Raw genomic sequence first — 17590 nt, forward strand, 5'->3', positions numbered from 1 at the left:
ACCCAGGGGTGGCCCCTCATTGGAGTTATGCCAATGGTCAAGTGAGGTGCACACCTCTTGTTTTTATACCTGACCCTCCCCCACAGGGGGTTGGGGACAGGTGCGCCAGGTGTAATGAATTCCATCTGGGGCTGATCCCTCTGGCCCACGGATCTCTCCCCAGTGCCTGGCACTGAGTTTGCCATTCCGTAAGTGCTTGTTATGCGTAGACCCTCGGTGCAGTCCAGGACCTCCCTTCATGGTGGTGGCAGAGCCCCTTCTCCCCCCGGGCACTTCAGAAGCTGCATTGGCCAAAGGGCTGGGCCGGGCCACAGCCTATGTGTGCTAAAGGCATTATGATTTTGCTCCTTCCGTAAGACAAGAAGTTCTGTCTGTCCCTGTTAAGAGTCTCTTGTCCTTCCAGAACAGAGGCCAAAGAGCTTCACCAGTGACAAGAACAGCAAAATAATGACAGTCAAATCCTCACAGTGGCCCTTGTTCACGTTCGGGAAATTCTCCTGAGCACCTCACTTGCTCTTCCTACTCACCCCTTCCCGGCAAGGCAGACCTTCATGCTCTCAATCAACCAGTAGTTCTCTCCCCCACCCCTCCCTCCCACCCCCCACCATTGCTTTTTTACGGTGGTAAAATGCCCATAACAGAATTCACCACATGAAGCCATTTTGAAGTGCAGTCAGTGGCGTGAAGTACATTCTGGCTGTCGTGCAAACGTCGCCACCATCCACCTCTGGAAGAGTTTTCATCTCCTAAAACTGAAGCTCTGTCTCCAGCACACGCAGACTCCCCATCCCCACCCCTACCTCCGGTTCTACTGGTACTTTTTTTTTTTTTTTTAAGTTTTTTACTTATTTATTGGACAGAGAGAGGCACAGCAAGAGAGGGCACAGAAGCAGGGAGAGTGGGAGAAGGAGAATCAGGTTTCCCCCTGAGCCACTGAGCAAGGAGCCTGATGTGGAGCTTGATCCCAGGACCCTGGGGATCATGACCTGAGCTGAAGGCAGACGCTTAACAACAGATCCACCTAGACACTCCTCCACCAGTGCTTTTAAAGAGGCTACTGAGTGCCCAGAATGGGACCCGCGACTGTCAGCAAGATGGACATGGTCCCTTGCTTCATGGAAACCAGTACTGCTTTCGAGATGAGGGCACAGGCACCGGGGGCAGGGAGGCTCTTGCTCACAGCCTCCCAGTGAATCAGCCAGAGGCCAAGATCCAGCCTCCTGGCCCAAGATGAGTTCCTTCCTTGCACGGGGCCTCAGTTGTCCAGTCCATGAAGTGAGGGTCAGGAGGGAGCTGGGCTAGAGACACCAGGACTGAGGGCTCATGCCACTTCCCCCTGACTTCAGGGAAGAGTGGATACCAGCCCTGGCCCCTTCTCCTACAGTTGTCTCCATCAGCCTCCTGGTAGCCAGGATCATCCTTATCCTTTTCTTTTCATGGTGGGGGGTGGGGGGCTCCCTACAGGAATGAACTCTGGATTAGTCTTCCTGCCACCCCCTCCGCTTCCCAGCTGGGTCCAGCCCCAGCCAGAGAGAGGCTTTCTGTCGGGAAGGCATGCCCAGACCCTCCTCTGTTTACATTCCTCACCCCAAGCCAGATAGCTGCTTGTTTGGGCTAAGATCCTGGAGACCCAGCAGGAAAATGTTCTCCGTTATGGAGGCAGCAGCTTTCTGAGACGCCAAAGTCCTCTCCAAGATTCCCATCTGTAAAGTGGGCACAGCAACCCCTCCCTCAAAAGGAATTTCCACTTGTGCTTACTGAGTTAATCATTAAAGTTTCTTTCTTTCTTTTCTTTTCCTTTCTTTATTTCTTCCTTCCTTCCTTTCTTTCTTTTTGTAAATGTCTTGCACTTGTAGTATGAACACGTGGCTTCTGTTTGGATTCTCTCTCTCTTTCTTTCCAACAATTTCAAAATTCCACTTCCTAGCTGCCGAACCACACCGTATGGGAGCTATTTCTGTTTGCAGGCCAAGGAGGGAAGGACCTACCCCGCTGTCTTTGGGGAGTTGGCTCAATTTAATAAAAAAAAATAATGATAAAAGGGCTAAAAACATTCCTAGTGCCCTGAACATACCGGGAGCTCCCAGCATCTAACCCAGGACTGTGGGAGGTGGGGAACAACATAGCTATTCCCCACTCTACAGTGGGGACACTGAGGCTCTGAGGTGGAACGATTGGCTGCTCAGGGGATGAGTCCAGAGCCAGAGTGTGGGCTCAGGGAGCCTGGACCTGGAGCTCAGGCCCACTAGGCTTCCAACCAACCCCAGTAGAAGTGAGCTGCCCGTCCCGTGGAGGCATTCAAGTGGCTGGAGTAAAAAGCCAGACTGCAGGTAGGGGCTCACCTTCACCACCCAATAAAAAAACACACCTGAGCACCTCCTAGGTGCCGGGCTGCATGCCACGTGCTGGTAAAGAGGTGAAGAAAGGGAGCTCACATTTATTTAGCCCCAGACAGCAGACTCTCTATCTACTCCCTGTGCCACTCCTGCACCTCGCCTGCGGGACTGGGAGCGACCTAAGGGCACGGGCCCGGGGGCCCGCGTCCCAGTGAACTGTCTGCTGAATGAATGAGCCAATGCACCGAGGACCGCCTCGCCCGTTACCAGAGGGGAGGCAGCCCCCGGGTGGCGGGATCAAGAGCCCCGGAGGGAACTCAGGGTCCCAAGCGGAGCCCACCCAGGGAAGCGCCAGGGCCCTCGGGCCGCTATTATCGTGACGCCCCGCTTCCCAGGAGGGGGGCCCGCCCTCGCCCCCGCCCCGGCAGACTCAGCGATCGGCGGGGCGGGGGCAGCCGGGGGCGGCGCGCGGCGCTGGAACCTGAGCCGGGGGAGGAGAGTCGCGCCGGGCGGGCGGGCGCCGGGCGGCCGGGATTCAGGAAGCGCCGCGCCGTCCTGGAGGTGAGCGGGGCTTGGGCCCTCGGGGCGAGGGATCCCGGGAGGGCATGCTCAGCCGAGGTCCTCTCGCTCCCCTGGGGACTTCTCCAAGGTTCCAAACTCCGGGCCCAGGGCTCAGGAGCGAGGCGCGGGGTCCCGCCAGCTGCTGCCACCCTGCCCGGTGCCCTTGGGCCGGCCAAACCCCCACCTACTCTGGGCTTTAGTTTTATCACTTGTGAAATGGGCGCCGTCGTGGTCCTTGGGGTCGCGAGTTTGCAGGAGGGAGGTCCCGGAGTCCTCGAGATCCAAGCCCAGGAACCCAAAGTTAGGAGGCCCTGCAGCCCACCTTGGGAGCACCCCCATTTTGGGGGCGGGTGGAAGGTGGGGGGCTGAGGTTTCCCCTTTACTGGGAAGCAAGCAGGAGGGAATTGGAAGTCTGGAACTTCCAAAGCCCACTTCTTAGTTAGCCTTCGTTAGGCCCAGAGATGGCTCTTCCCCCCAAGAGGCAGGACAATCTTTAACCTCCACCTCTGCCTCTAGACTCTGGGGAGGTCCGGGAGGGCAGAAGGAGACTTCTCACACCCCACTTGCCTGGAGATACCAACCACATGCCCCTGGAGCTCTCTGCCTGGTGCCCTGGGGTGCCCTGTGAGTTATAGGGGAGGGGTTGTGCCTTTGGGGGCTCTGCTGGGGCTGGGGACGTGTGATGTCATGTGTGACTTCCTTCTGGGGACGCTAAGAACCACTGGAGGATTTAAGCTTTGCCACTTTATCTGGGGGCCAAGAACGGGGGCGGGGGGTGACTCCTTGACTACCAGGGAGGAAGGTGAAAAGGAGGTCTCTTTAGAGAAGTCAAGGAGAAGGGTCAGGTCCGGGTCACCTGCAGGGTTAGAAGTGGGGCCTGTGTGGCCCCCGTTCCTCCCACCCCTGCTACTGAGTGACTTTGGGTCAGTCTCTGAAATGGGGATGGACTTAGGGCCACCCTAGGGATATGGTGAGGACAGATGGCCTCGCTCAGCGCCAGCCTGGGCTTCTTAATGCTAATTGGTCATTCCCTCATTTTCCTAGTTCACTCTGTTTGAATAACAGCGGGGAACCCCTCTTTCCAAACTTTGTTGGTAAATCGCAGGGGGAGGGGCTCCCAAAACAAATGGCAGATGGCTCTCCTGGACCGGTCAGGGTCAGGGGTGTAAGGTGGAGGTGGGGTCCTTTGGCATGGAGTGCTCCCAGGTGTAGGGAATGGCACCTGAGGGCAAGGGCATGAGGGTGAGAGCTTCTGAAAAGGTGCCTGGGGCTCCCTTGGAGAAATCTGGAGCCTTACTGCTGGGGAGGGGGTCACTGGGCGCCTGCTGCCTCACCTGGTGGGAGCGGGGCCTCGGCTGCTTCCACCTGTGGGCACCTGGCAAGGTGAGCAGGTGTGGTAAATGCTTTGCAAATGTGTGCTGTTGAATGAATGGGAGCCAGGAGAGAAGGCTGTGGGGTGAGACAGCAGTCTGGGAAGGGATCAGGGAGGGCTTGATCCAGGTGGGGGGTTGAGCCACACCTCCAAGAGTAAATGCAGACTGGGGGAAAGGCATTCAGATCAAGAGAAGGGTACTAGCAAAGGAAGGGCACTACCTGTTGCCAGGTAGGTAAAACTAGACTTTGTAGAGCCAAGACATGGTTCTTTTGGCCTGGAATGCGTGATGTGGACAGGAAGGGCAAGGGATCGGGCAGGCAGGGCTAGATCAGACCCAGAAGCCCTGAAGACCAGGCTGGGAGGGACATGCTGGGTGTGTGGTCTGGAAGGGTCCCTCTGGCCAAGGGTAGTGGGAGCCAGGCAAGGAGGCAGGTCCCCAGGCTGGGGAAGTCATTCAGGCAGGAGACGGGAGGCCCAGGTTGGCGACTGGAGAGGCGTGGCCGGCAGAAGACCTAGGAGGGAGAGACCCACTTGAGAGCTGGTTTCATGGGGCCTGGCACAGGGCAGGTGCGCCGTAATGTCTACTGCCCAGTGGAGGGACTGGACACGTTGTTGAGAGGGCCCGAGTCCTTTGAGCTTCATCATCTGTTCCTTGGATGGAGGGGGAGTTTGTGTGAGTGGCCATCTTGACCCCTCACAGGCCCCTGACCTGCTCTCTGCCTCAGTTTCCCCCCTGGGAAAGATACCCCAGGCCCCTCCCCAAATCCCTGGCTCCACTTCTTGTCACACACCAGATCTGGGGGAGCCAAGAGAACACTGCATGCCAGCAGGCCTTCTGGAATGCTTACCCATTTAGAGCGGAATTCACCTGTTAAAGATTAATTCCGATCTCTTGAGATCCCGCAGCTAGTGCTTGGAGCACCGGGTACAATATTCCGCCTCACTTTAGCCAAGCCTGGGCTGCTTTCGTGGTCCTTATGATGGTCGTGAGCATTTAGTGAACACTTCTGTATGCCAGGCCCTGGCCCAAACACTCTTAGTACATTTGGAGACAAAACTATAATTGTACCCATTTTTGCGAGGGAGGAGCTGAGGTCTGGGTAGTGCAGTTGCTTGCTGTGGGGTCTTTTAGTTGGGGAGGGGCAGAGCTGGAATCTGCACTCTGTTCACCTGATTCCAAAATCCACACCCTTAACTTCCAAGGTGGCCTGTCCCCATTTGTCCTGACCCGGGGTCATGGGGTAAGAGACTGCAGTGTAGAGAGAGAGAGAACCCTGGTGGCTCAGGCAGGCCCCGCCTTAAGTCCTACGTCAGCTGCTTCTTCTCCAGGGAAGCTCAGGCAAGTCACCAGGCCTCTCTGAGCCTCAGTTTCCTTGTCTGTCAAACAGGGCTTCCGGTTCCCACTTTGCCAAGGCAATCCGAGGCACACAGGTGGGGCTCCAAAGCACTATCCTCTTCCTCATTCTGTTTCCCTGGCCTTTTCCTGGACATGCTTTCCTCCAGCTCATCCCAGTGGCAGCCTCTGAGAGCCCCTCTGTGCCAGGCAGGCAGGCGGAAGGGAGCAGAGGCAAAGCTAGACTTGCATTTGGACAAAGGACGATGCCTTTTCAGCCGTGAGATATTTACAGGCCTTGACTGAGTGCCAGGAGCAGTCAACGTTTCATACTTAGCTAATCGTTTAGTGGATAGACAGTGTCTGTCACATGATGCTCATCTTGGTGATGTCACAGCCTGGCCCCCACTGCTGGTGGGCAGAGGCAGGAAGGCTGGATCTCATTTTATGGCTGGGGAAACTGAGTCTCCAAGGGCGAAGCAATTTACTCAGGGCTCCAGGCAGAGCTGGATCTGGAAGCCAGATCTTAGTGACTCTGTTCCCTTTGGGTCCCTGAAGAACTTCTACCTTGGAGTCTGACCCACCTTGGTCCAGTTCTGCCGCTTGCTGCTGTGTGACCTTGGAAGGTAGCTTGACCTCTCTCTTCCTGGGGTTGCAGCCTGGGATTTGCTGGAGGTCTGAGCTCTGTCTGCTGGAGGGGGATTTGGGTAATTCTGGCCGCTGTTCTTGTCCCAGCCTGGATTCCCTTTGCCTGGGTTTCCCTTGGGTCCTGACACTCTGGCTGAACAGGAATGAGGAAGAGAGGCCAGCCCCCTACTTTCACTATGACTCCAACTTCCTTCCTGCTGCGGAGCCCCTTCCTGATCATTTGCTTCCTCTTTCGGTCCCTAGCCCCTGGCCGCAGCTGGCTGTGTGATCCCAAGTAGGTCACCCCGCCTCTCTGAGCAAGTTTCTTCATTGGTGATGGAGGGCCAGACACCACACCAGGGCCATAGGAAGCTCTCCATAAATGGATCTGGGGTCTGCTCCTGATGAGATCAGAGGATAAGAAAGACGACAGAAGGAGGAGGGTGTAACTGGTGGGGCAGACAGGCAAGCCATTGACCAAATGGGCATACTCTTATTTTTCTTTGGGTGGTGAGTAACGGCCGCCCGCCCTGCCTGCCGCCCTCCCTGACTCCCCCTGACACAAAGGGCTCCTCAGTCTCCCGGGTGCCTGTTTTTCCCTGAGGGTGGAGTGGCCTGGGTTCCACCCAGATGACCGGGAGGCCTGACCACCTCTGGGACAGCTCCTCATGTGTGTGTATGATGGGGGAGCAGACTTCCACCGCATGCCCCGAGTGGGCCCCACAGGCTCAGGGGAGACCCCACTGGGCAAGGGGCCAGTTGACTTCAGTCCAGGGGGATACACTGGACCCTTGCAAAGATAAGGAGCTTGGGAATACCAGTAGACAGAGTGAACGAAGGAAGGAATGATTGAACAGACATATCTCAATAAGGCAGGGGCATCAGCAGAAAGCCCCTACTTGGCTTGGAGACCAAGTGGGCTTGGGCGAGTGTCCTGGTCTCCTTGAGCCTTAATTTCTTCTTCTGCAAAATGGGTTCATGCTCACTGTCGCCCTCCTGGCGGGATGTGGTCTCACAGGTCAGAGAGCCCAGCACACAGTAGTTGCACAATAAATGAGCTGTTGAAGGTTGGGAGAGAGGAAGGAAGTTAGCCAGCGAGCTGGTTCATTGGGCAAAAAGGTTCATTTGTGTCTGTGAGTTCATTCATTCATTCAGCAAGTCTATCTTGAGCAGCTACTAAGTGCCAGGGTGTGTTCTAGGCTCTGGGCACTCAGCGGGGACAGGAACAGAAGAGCTGCCATCGTGCCCCACACAGTCCTCACGGCTGCACTGTATGATGCTCTGATGCCCACAATGACCAGGTGACCCAGGGGTGGGTGCTGTGCTTAGCTCCCTATTAGAGAAGAGGAAACGGAGGCTCAGAGAGGTGATGTGACCTGTTGGGGATCCCACAGCTACAAGGCAGCAGAGCTGAGATTCAAACTCCAAGTGTGTCTGTCTGAAGTGCTCCAGCTCCTTTCCACTGCCCCAGCTGCCTGCCGAGCTCCAGGAGTGGTGACGTTTAGAAGAGGGTGACCCTGGAGAGAGGACTTCGGGGACCCCGAAGTGATGAGCTGACACGGGTTTCTAAGCAGATGGTTGGTACCCTAGCCACATTCCCTTCTCGTTGCGTTGTGACCTCGGCTGAGTCTCTCGTCTCTCCAAGCCTCAGTTGGCGCCCACGTGACATGAGGACGGTGACAATGCCTATCTCAGATGAGGGGCGAATGCAAAGGTGCTCAGTGAGGGGGAGGTGTTGGGTGGCTAGAAGCCCGCCTCTGTTCCCCCAGGACTTAGTTTATCCATCTGAGAATGGAGACGATAATACCTGACTTCTGGATTCATTACTTGGTTTAGGACAGGGAGAAGGGGATGTGTGGAATGTTCCGATGAGGGCAGACCCTGCTTATGGTGGGATTTCAGGCATGATCCTCAGCCACAATTTTAAGCAGTTACCCAGAGACTCGGCCTGCTGTTGGCATAGGCTGGTGGAGGGGTAGGCCGGGGCAGAGAGAGGATCTCAAACCGTTCTTTCTGTGGCTTTGGCTTCCTTTCTGGGCTCCTGGTGGACCCATTCGCTCTCTGGGGATCTGCTCACTCCTTTGACTTGTTAGCCTCGGGCCGGTTGCACATGGGAATGAGGTGAGGGATGCCCGTGAGGGTGGGTGGGGTCCTGTCCCCTCTGGGACTCAGCCTCCCAGCTGGGAAATGGGGCCATGCCCGTCCTGATAGCCTCCCCGAGATGGTAAGAGAGGGACATCTGGGGCGAGAAAACTCTTTTGGAAGGTAAGGTCTCCGAACATCATCACCGGCCCTGGCCTTGGAGCCAGGAAGTCTGGGTCTCAGAGCCCAATCCGCCATGCCCTCTCTGGGCCTCATCTCTCCAGCTGTGAACAGAGGGCATGTTCACAATCCCCCCCAAAACAAATACTACTTGTTGAGCACTTATTAGACACCAGGAACGGTCCCACACTCTTGAATAATCTCATTCAATCCCTATACCAGCCCTTTGGGGCAGGAGCTGTCCTTTTATTCTTTAATTTAAAGCTTGACTGTATGGTACAACAAGAAATTCTAAAGCAAATATGGGTAGAGGTGTATATTCCCCCCATTTTATAGATGAGTAAACTGAGGCCCAGAGAGAAGGTACTTGCTCAAGGCCACCCAGCCTGAGAGTGGCAGGTGGGAAATAGAACATGGGTCAAGCCATTCCTGAGGCTAGAAAATCCCCTCTGGGAGTTTCTGGTGCTTGACTGTCCTCTGGGAGGGGGGCTGGGTCAGAGAGAAGGGAGTCCTGAGCTCTTGAAGGCTCCCACCTCCCGTGCTGAACATTGGGTGGAATCCTGTAACTGTGCTCTGATGGAAGCGGGTGAGGACATGGAAGGAGGCAGAGCCTCCTGGGACAGGGAGAGCCTCTGCTTTGGGTTAGACCCCGTCCTGGACCCTTTACAGTACTCAGGACATTCCCATGTTGTACCGAGGAAACTGAGGCTCAGGGCAAGGAAGCCACTTGCCCAAGGTCACCGAGCCAGGCAGGGATATCAAGATGTAATTCACGTACCATACCATTCAACCTTTCAAAGTGTACAATTCAGTAGTTTTTTTGTTTGTTTTGTCGGGTTTTGTTTGTTTTGTTTTTTACTGTGTTCAGAGTTGGACAGACATTCCCACTCTCTGTTCCAGTGCATTTTCATACCCCCAAAAAGGAACTCCAGACCCATAGCAGTCACCATCCCCATGCTCCCTCCCAGCCCTTGGAACTACGAATCAGCTGTCTGTTTCCATGCATTTGCCCATTCTGGACATTTCTTGTAAATGGAATCCCACACCGTGTGGCCTTCTGGGTTGCACGGTACATGCTCTTGAAAGCACTGAGCCGCACTACCTCCTGGGGTCTCCTACCCAGGGCGCGGGGCCCTCGGAAGTGAATGGCCACCCGAGAAAGCTCACAGTGGTGTCTGCGCACATGGTCAGAGCCCCTCCAGCCAAGGACCTGCATGATGTCCCAATGAGGGCCTGCAGTGGCCACACCAGCCTTGCCCTCTGTGGGGCCTGGTGACTCACCCTGGGTGAGTGCCCCGCCTGGGTGGTGTGAGCTTGAGGGGGACACTCTCCTGGGTGTGAGGGGGATGACAGGACACTGGGGCTCTGTCTGCCCCGGACAGGCAGCCACTGTGCAGCAAACAGGAAGCGGGCTGGGCCGAGACCTGCTAGGTAAACACAGGCTGGCTGGGGAAGGTGCCTGGCATGGCGGGATGCCCCCTGCTGCTGCCGCCCGCAGGGAGCCAGGGAGCCTCAAGCAGCCTGGCAGGCAACGGGCATCGCCTGGCCAAGGGGCTGAGCTCCCAGCCTGCTGCTCCCAGCCGTGGCTGCTCTGAGGTGGCTGTGGTCCCAGGCTCTGGGCCTGGCCACTCTGCCCTCCCGGGCAGGCATACCTTCCTTGGTCCTCTGTCTCTTTGTTCCTCTGCCCTCTGACAACAATTAATAAAAAATAATAATGGTAGTAATAGTAATAATAATAATAATAATACAGTGGTACCAACGATGTTAAAACAGCCAGTCTTTACGGAGCGTGCATTCTCCCCCAGGTCCTGCGCTGAGTATTTTATACATTTATCTCATTTAAGCCCACAGCAGTCCCTGGAGTAGGTGCTCTGACCATCGCCTCGTAGGGGTGGGGAAACCAAGGCACAGGAAGACCAAGGGTACTTGCCCAGGGCCACACAGCTGGTGAGCCGGCCATCTGCCTTGGGGGCCTGTGGTCCCCACCAGCCATCTAGCACCCCTTCCTCCAACTCCTGCTTCACCCTTCCCTTCTGGCGTTCCCAGTCCTTGTCAAGTGTCCATTGGAGGCACAGATCCTGGGGACCACATTGGTGTGACTCCTGGTCTTCCCCCTCAGGAGCTGGCCAACACTGTTGAAGTGACCCTGCCTCTCTGAGCCTCAGTTTCCTTACTGGGAAGGTGGGGGGGCAGTTGGACAGAGCTGGTGTTGTCTCTGTGGGATCCCCGTTTTCCTAACCCCTTCCTCACCCACACCGCCCCTCCAAGACTGACCGGGAATGACAGGTGCTTGCAGTCTTGTTTATTCCAGGGGACCGCAGGAAGCAGGGGCCCCACAGGTTGGGCACAGAGCCCCAAATTGGAGGGAGGAGGAAGTGCCCTGGGTCCATGTAGGAGCCCCATACCTCTCCCGAGGTCTACCTGCTTCCCACCCACCTACGCATCCCACACCCACTCACCTGTCTTTTCTTCCTCTGCCTTCTTTGTCCCAGTGTCTCAGCCCAGGCTGTTCCCTAGTGCCGCCTGCACTTTCTCATTAGACCCTGCTGCCCGCATTCAAGCTGGCCCAGTCCTGGCCACCCCTCCTTGCAGCCCATCCATGTCCCTGTCTGTGTCCCCATCGGAGGAGTTAATGCTGCTTCCCCATGCCTGTATCCTCTGGGGACTTCAGAGGGCTCCTGCCTTACAGTTCAAGGTGACAAATATTTACAGACTCCCCATTCTGCCCCCAGCATGGTGCTGGGAGCTGGGGAGACAACAGATACACAGGAGTCCTTCCCTGTGGAGCTGACACTCCAGAGAAGAGAGAAGGTGACTAAAGGAATAATACAAGTCAATGTACAAGTTGAATCACACAGGAGCTATAAAGGGAGGCACGTATTGAGTGCTCTATGAATGAACAAGGGAGCTGGTTGAGACTGGAGGTCAGAGAGGCTTTTCACAGGAGAGGTCTATGAAGAGGGGACCCGAGCAAGGAGCCCCAGCCAGGGGGAGGAAGTGGGGGCAGCCCTGGCAAAGATCTGGAGGGGGAAAATCCATGTTCTTCCAGACTCTTTAGTGAGGTTCCATGCTTTTATGCTTCCCTGAATGCTTTGCAAACAGGTGGCACTCAATAGATGCCCATTGGGGTGAATTGATCCCAGAAGGGAGAGATCAGAGAGGAACTAGCTCCCTGGAATTCTTCCCCCTGGGGTAGAGCAGTTTTGCACGCCCAAACTTGCCACCAGATTTAAGCAGCTTTCCTAGGTCATGGAATCAGGAGGATGGGATTTGACAAATACGTGCCAGAGTTTCCATGAGATCAGGCAAAGCTACAGGCAATGGTGAGGATGGGCCCTTTCTTCCACCCACTGCATGAGGAGGGGGCAGGTGAAAGGCTCAGGAGACCTTAACCCCCTATTGGACCTGAGATTCTCAGAGAGAAGGGACCTGCCTTTCACTTAGGCTTGTGGTTCGCTGTTTACTGAGGGCTTCCTCTGTGCCAGGGGCTTGACTTGACTTGTGCAGTTCGCACAATGACCCAGTTAAGGTCCCCATTGACAGGGGAGGAAGGCAAGGCACAGAGAGGCTAAGTCACTTGCTCAAGGTCACGCAGCTCAAGAGTGGTGGGTGGGGGAGCCGACCCCCTGATCTGTCTGATCAAAACTCTTTCCACTCCCCACTAGTTCCATCCCAGGGGACCTCTAGGGGAGAGAGTGGGTTTGGTTGCCCCAACTGAGTCCCCAGGTCCGTCAGAGCACAATGTGTGGCTTTTGGCTATTTTCCTGGAAAGCCCGGAGCCTCTGTTGGGGCAGAGAGGGGGGCTTGGGGACCCTGGGTCAGTACTGTGTCTCCTCACCCTGCTCGGGACCTTAACCCCGTCACTCCTGAGCCCCTCTGGTCTATACCACTCTGACACCACTGGACATGACTGCTCCTTGCTTTGTCTGGCTGTTTAATCTGTCCCCCCATCAGAAGATCAGCCCCAGATGGGCCAGGTTTTTCTCTGTGTCCTCTGTACCTGGCACTCCGTAGGTTCCAGGAATCATTTGGCGAGTAAATGAATAGAGGAGTGGTTTCTAATCCTTTTCCTTGGGCCCTGAGATTCCGATCCCCCTCCATTCGTCCTGTCTGGCCTCCCTCTGCATGGACCACAATCTGGTTTTTATGTTTGGAAGCGAAGCTCAATGCTTAAAACAACACGTGAAATTGACTGGTTTCAGTGACGCTCAGCGAGTGGGGAGGTTCCTACTCAGGCATACCCACCCTCCGCTGAGCCTCTAGTGGGCCTGGTGCCAGCTGGGAGCTGCCTGCTGTGCAGGCCTTCTAGGTGGGGCAGCCCCCAGGGGCTCACCACGGGCACATGCACACGTGTGTGCACATCGCGCAGGGAAAGACACAGAGAAGTAGACATGACGTTCCCGCCCTGATGAGGCCCACGGGGACTCTCTGCCTTTCTTCCCTGCCCGCACCCCCTTCCGTCCCAAGCCTGGCATGGGTTTGGAACGTGTAATAGCAGCCTACAGGGCAAATTAGAACAGGGAGGGAACTCTTTTCCTGACCGCAAAGGACAGGGTAGTGTTTGGGTATAGAATGGTGAGAGAGCAGCAGAGTGGGCTGTGCGTGCGTGCGTGTGTGTGTGTGTGTGTGTGCGCACACACGTGTGCATGTACACATGCTCCCTGGCGTGTACACCGGCATGGGCTGTGTGGAAGGAGCCCAGGCTTAGGATCGAGAAGCCTTCTTCATGGCCATTTGCTCCTGGGTGGCCTCTGGGGGCCTCAGTGCCCTTAGCTGTGAAATGGGAGCTGGGGCCCAGCTTTGTTGGCCAGGCTTTCATGGGCCGGCATGGGGGCAGGGGGTTGCAGGCTGCAGTTCTGCATGTGCCTGTGCGTGGGGAGGGGAGTGAGGAGGGCAAGTTAACATGCCGTATATCACACACAATGGTGATGATGGCAATGGAAGCATTCGCCAGTGCTTCATTAGGAGCCCAAGAGGCCTGTGATGGGCCTTATGTCATGGCAGCCCTGAGGGATGGAGGCTGTCGCCACTACCCTCATTTGACAGGTAGGGAAACTGAGGCTCAGAGAGACTGGCATGGGCTGGTGGAGATCATCCTTAGCTCCCAGCATTTGTGCAGCTTGAACAAGATACCATCAGTGGTTGACATGGTGCCTGGTGGCCATGCAGGACCCAGTCAACCCAGGGCTTAGGGTAGCCCAAGCTTGGCAGCCAAATGCTCAGATTTGGATCCAGGCTCTGCCACTAGCCTGCTGTGGCCCTGGGCAAGTCACTCAGTCTCGCAGACCCTCAGCATCCTCATCTGTAAAATGGGAATGAGAGCCATACATCCCTCAGGGCAAGGTTCCCCTACCTCAGCACTGCTGATGTCTTGGGCTAGATCTGTCCGGGCAGCGGGGTTTCCCCTGTACATTGTCATAATTATGATTTTATCATAATTAAACCCTAATAATGATCCCACGTGCCTTTCCTAAGACTATGAGCAAGGAGAGAGTGGCCGAGAGGAGATTTGAACCTGGGTTTGGCTGAATTTAGACCCCTCATCGTGGAGCCCTCCAAAACAGTGGATACCGGCTGGGTTGGGGTTCCTTAGTAGACAGGGTGCAGGCATGATTGGGGGTTGGGAGCGCTCTGAAGCAGGAGATTTCCCCACTGACTCCAGTGGGGAAAGGGGTATGGTAATTGGGAGGGTGTTGACAACAGAGGAACGTGCCTCAGTGCCTTCCCTCCCCTCCCTGGAGGTCCCCAGAGAGGTGGGCAGAGCTATTGCCCCTAGAAGTACAACCTACCCCCCCATGCCTGCACCCAGTAGATTCCTGTCCCTGCCTAACATGCTTCTCATTCTTGTGGAACAAAGCCATCTGACACCTCCCAAGATCTCTAGGAAGATGTGGGGTCACCCCGGTTTTACACGGAGAGAAATGGAGACCCAGACACAGGAAGTGATTTGTCCAAGATCACACAGTGGCTGGAGTCCAGGGCCAAGACAGGAACCCTGTGTGTCTGATTTCAGCACCTGTGCTCCTAACCCTTCCTTCCTCCTTTGATTAGACTCATCGAAAGCCCCTGATTTATTCCCAGGGTTGGCACAGAAAATGCCTGACCTCACTGAATTCTTCCCACAAGGCTATGAAAAGCTCCTGCCTTTACTCCCATTTTATTTTATCTCATTTTATTTAAAGATTTTATTTATTTGTTTTTAGAGCGAGACAGAGAGTGAGGGGAGGGGCAGAAGGGGAAGGGAGAGGGACAAGCAGACTGCCCTCTGAGCATAGAGCTCAACACAAGGCTTGATCTCATAACCCTGAGATCACATCCTGAGCCACCCAGGCGCCCCTGCACCCATTTAATTTTTTTTTTTAAATATATTTTTTTAAGATTTTATTTATTTATTTGACAGACAGAGATCACAGTAGGCAGAGAGGCAGGCAGAGAGAGAGGAGGAAGCAGGCTCCCTGCTGAGCAGAGAGCCCGATGTGGGGCTCGATCCCAGGACCCTGAGATCATGACCTGAGCCGAAGGCAGCGGCTTAACCCACTGAGCCACCCAGGTGCCCCCTTGCACCCATTTTAAAGGGGAGGAAACTGAGGTTCAGGGAGCTGACGTGACTTTCCCAAGGTCACACTGCTTGTTAATAGCAGCTGAGCCTAGAACCTAGGCCCGAGTGACTCTAGAGTATAGGCTTTCCCTCCTACTGGTGCCCAGAAAAGGGCCAGTCCCCAGCAGGAGAGGGGACCCTCTGTAAGTTCCTCTGTACCCACCAACAGAGGCCTCTGGTGGTGCCCCTGCCTCTCCGGCCTTAGCCTCCCCTCAAGCAGTCACAAAACAAACAAGGCGGGAAGCAGTGTTTATTTGCTTCCCTGCTCATGTGTCGGGCAGGGAGAGGAAGACATAGAAAAGAGAGCTTTTCAGACATCTCCCTGCAGCCGGGGTGGGATGGCGCAAGTTCCAGGAAACTAGCCCTCAGCGCTCAGCACCGCCCGCCCAGCAGTGCGCTGCAGAGGGCAGGGGCTTGCCAGCCAGCCTGAGGGGCCTTACTCCTCCCCGCCCTTGCTCCTGCTTCACTGTCGGGCCCAGTGCTAGGGAGACCTGGGTGCAAGTCCAACTCTTCTCCCTAAAAGCTGGGTGACGGCCCCTCTTAAAGCTCCAGTTTCTCCATTTGAGAAATGGGAACACATCACACCTCTGTCCACGTGGCACCTTTCTAGGTGTTAGGGACGCAGGAGTGAACAAGACAGAAGCATTCCCTGCCTCCTGGTGCTCATGGCCCGGGAATGAACTAGTCCCATGGACAGATGGTCAGGGAGGGCTTCCCAGAGGAAGGGACAATTGAGCTGGGATCACAGGTGGGTAGGAGTTAGCCAAAACAACAGGGGAGGGAAGGGACGGGCATTTGGCCCAGGAGAGCCAGGGTTTTGCACTATAGTAAGTTAGCTATAGTCTAGGAAACTCAGTTTCCTGGTCTGCAAAAGGGGAGTCATGAGGATGGGCGCTAGGAGAGACAGAGGAACCCTGGCTTATGCAGTGGGTTCACACCTCTGTTTTCTGAGCACCTGCTGGGCCTGGAGCATGCATTTAATCGTTATGTTCTAGTTAGTGCCTGACCATGGGAAGGCATGCTCTCTGCTTGGACGCCCCCATTTTACAGGTGAGAAAACTGAGGCCATGAAATCAACTTGCCCAATGCCACGCAGTTGCTGAGTGTGGTGCCCAGATTTTTTACCTGCTCTGTGGGGCTCTGAATCTGGCCAGGTTGGGCGGGAGTAAAGCCCCAGGCCCCAGGCTTGGGGTCCCAGGGGTGACTCTGAGGCCCTTCTTCCTCCCCCTAATGCCCAGGGTAGTTGGACCTGAGGCACATTTGCATTTCTAGATCCCTAAAAGAGACTCCTGTTGCAGCCCTTGCCTGGGGCCGGCAGCCAACCACATCTGGGAGTGGTCACCCCGCACCCCTATCATTACAACGGTGGCTTTGAAGCAGCTGGCAGCAGTGCTGTTTGCCCACATGGGAGGGGGCTTCCTGGAGCCCCCACCACTGGCCGGGCTCCGCCTGACTCTCCTCCTGTTGCCTTGCAGGCAGAGCAGCGCAGACGGGTTGTGGGTCGGCATGGCAGATCCCAGCGAAGGCCCCCACACCGGGCCTGGGGAGGTGGCCGAGAGCCCCACAGATGAGAGCGGCACCCCTGGCGGTGAGGCCTTCCCCCTGTCTTCTCTGGCCAACCTGTTTGAGGGCGAGGATGGCTCCCCTTCCCCTTCCCCGGCTGACCCCGGCCGCCCCGCCGCCCCCGGGGATGCACGGCCGAACTTACGCATGAAGTTTCAGGGTGCCTTCCGCAAGGGGGTGCCCAACCCCATCGACCTCCTGGAGTCCACCCTGTATGAGTCCTCGGTGGTGCCGGGACCCAAGAAGGCGCCCATGGACTCGCTCTTTGACTATGGCACCTATCGTCACCACCCCAGTGACAACAAGCGGTGGAGGAGGAAGGTCGTCGAGTGAGTATCACGGGCCGCCTGGCCAAGGGTTTCCTCTGTGTCAAGTCCAACCACCCATCCATCCCTCCGTTCTCCTACCTGTTCACTCAACTGTCCACTTTTCCGTATACTTGTCTGTTCAGCCATCATCCAACCATCCACCCATTCATTTCTCCAGTTACTCGTCTTTCCACCTGCTCATCCACTCAGCCCGTCCATCCTTCCATACCCCTCTACCCTCGATCGCTCCAGCCACCCACCCACCGGAACCCATAACAAACCCCCTCAGGCCTCTTTGTGTATCTAGAGGACAGTCTTGAAGTCGGGAGATGGCCCGTTGTTGCCCGATCCCCCCAGTCCTCCTTGCCGGTCACAGACTCATTTATGCCCTTGGATGAAGCCCTTGCTCAGTAAGGAGCTGTCCCCTTTCTTTATTCACTGAGTCAGTGATTCATGTAGTGCATGTGTCTCAAGCACCCCCCCCCAGCCCACTTGCCAGGCAGTGCGGTTGGCCCTGTGGCTCTAGGGGCGAGCCACACCCGATCCTGCTCCAACTGAGATTAGACCCTGAGCAGCCTTCACTGGCACCTTCATTTTGGAGGGCGAGCCAGGTAATAAGCAAGTAAA

At 56.0% G+C, this 17590-nt stretch overlaps 1 protein-coding gene across 2 annotated transcripts in view; it reads left to right on the forward strand.

The window, feature by feature from the left end:
• Nucleotides 1–2858: 2858 nt before the first annotated feature.
• Nucleotides 2859–17590, forward strand: part of TRPV4 (transient receptor potential cation channel subfamily V member 4) — a 33720-nt gene continuing 18988 nt past the window's right edge. Inside the window, exons 1-2 of one of the 2 annotated variants that reach the window (XM_044244081.1) lie at nt 2859–2897; nt 16568–16984. In XM_044244081.1, the coding sequence (XP_044100016.1) occupies nt 16599–16984 (386 nt within the window). In that variant the 5' untranslated portion in view covers nt 2859–2897; nt 16568–16598. Of the gene's footprint in view, nt 2898–3449; nt 3522–16567; nt 16985–17590 lie in introns of those variants that run through there. The other variant, XM_044244080.1, reaches the window with a different exon arrangement.

The sequence above is a fragment of the Neovison vison genome, chromosome 3 (assembly GCF_020171115.1).
Source record: "Neovison vison isolate M4711 chromosome 3, ASM_NN_V1, whole genome shotgun sequence".
NCBI lineage: Eukaryota > Metazoa > Chordata > Mammalia > Carnivora > Mustelidae > Neogale > Neogale vison.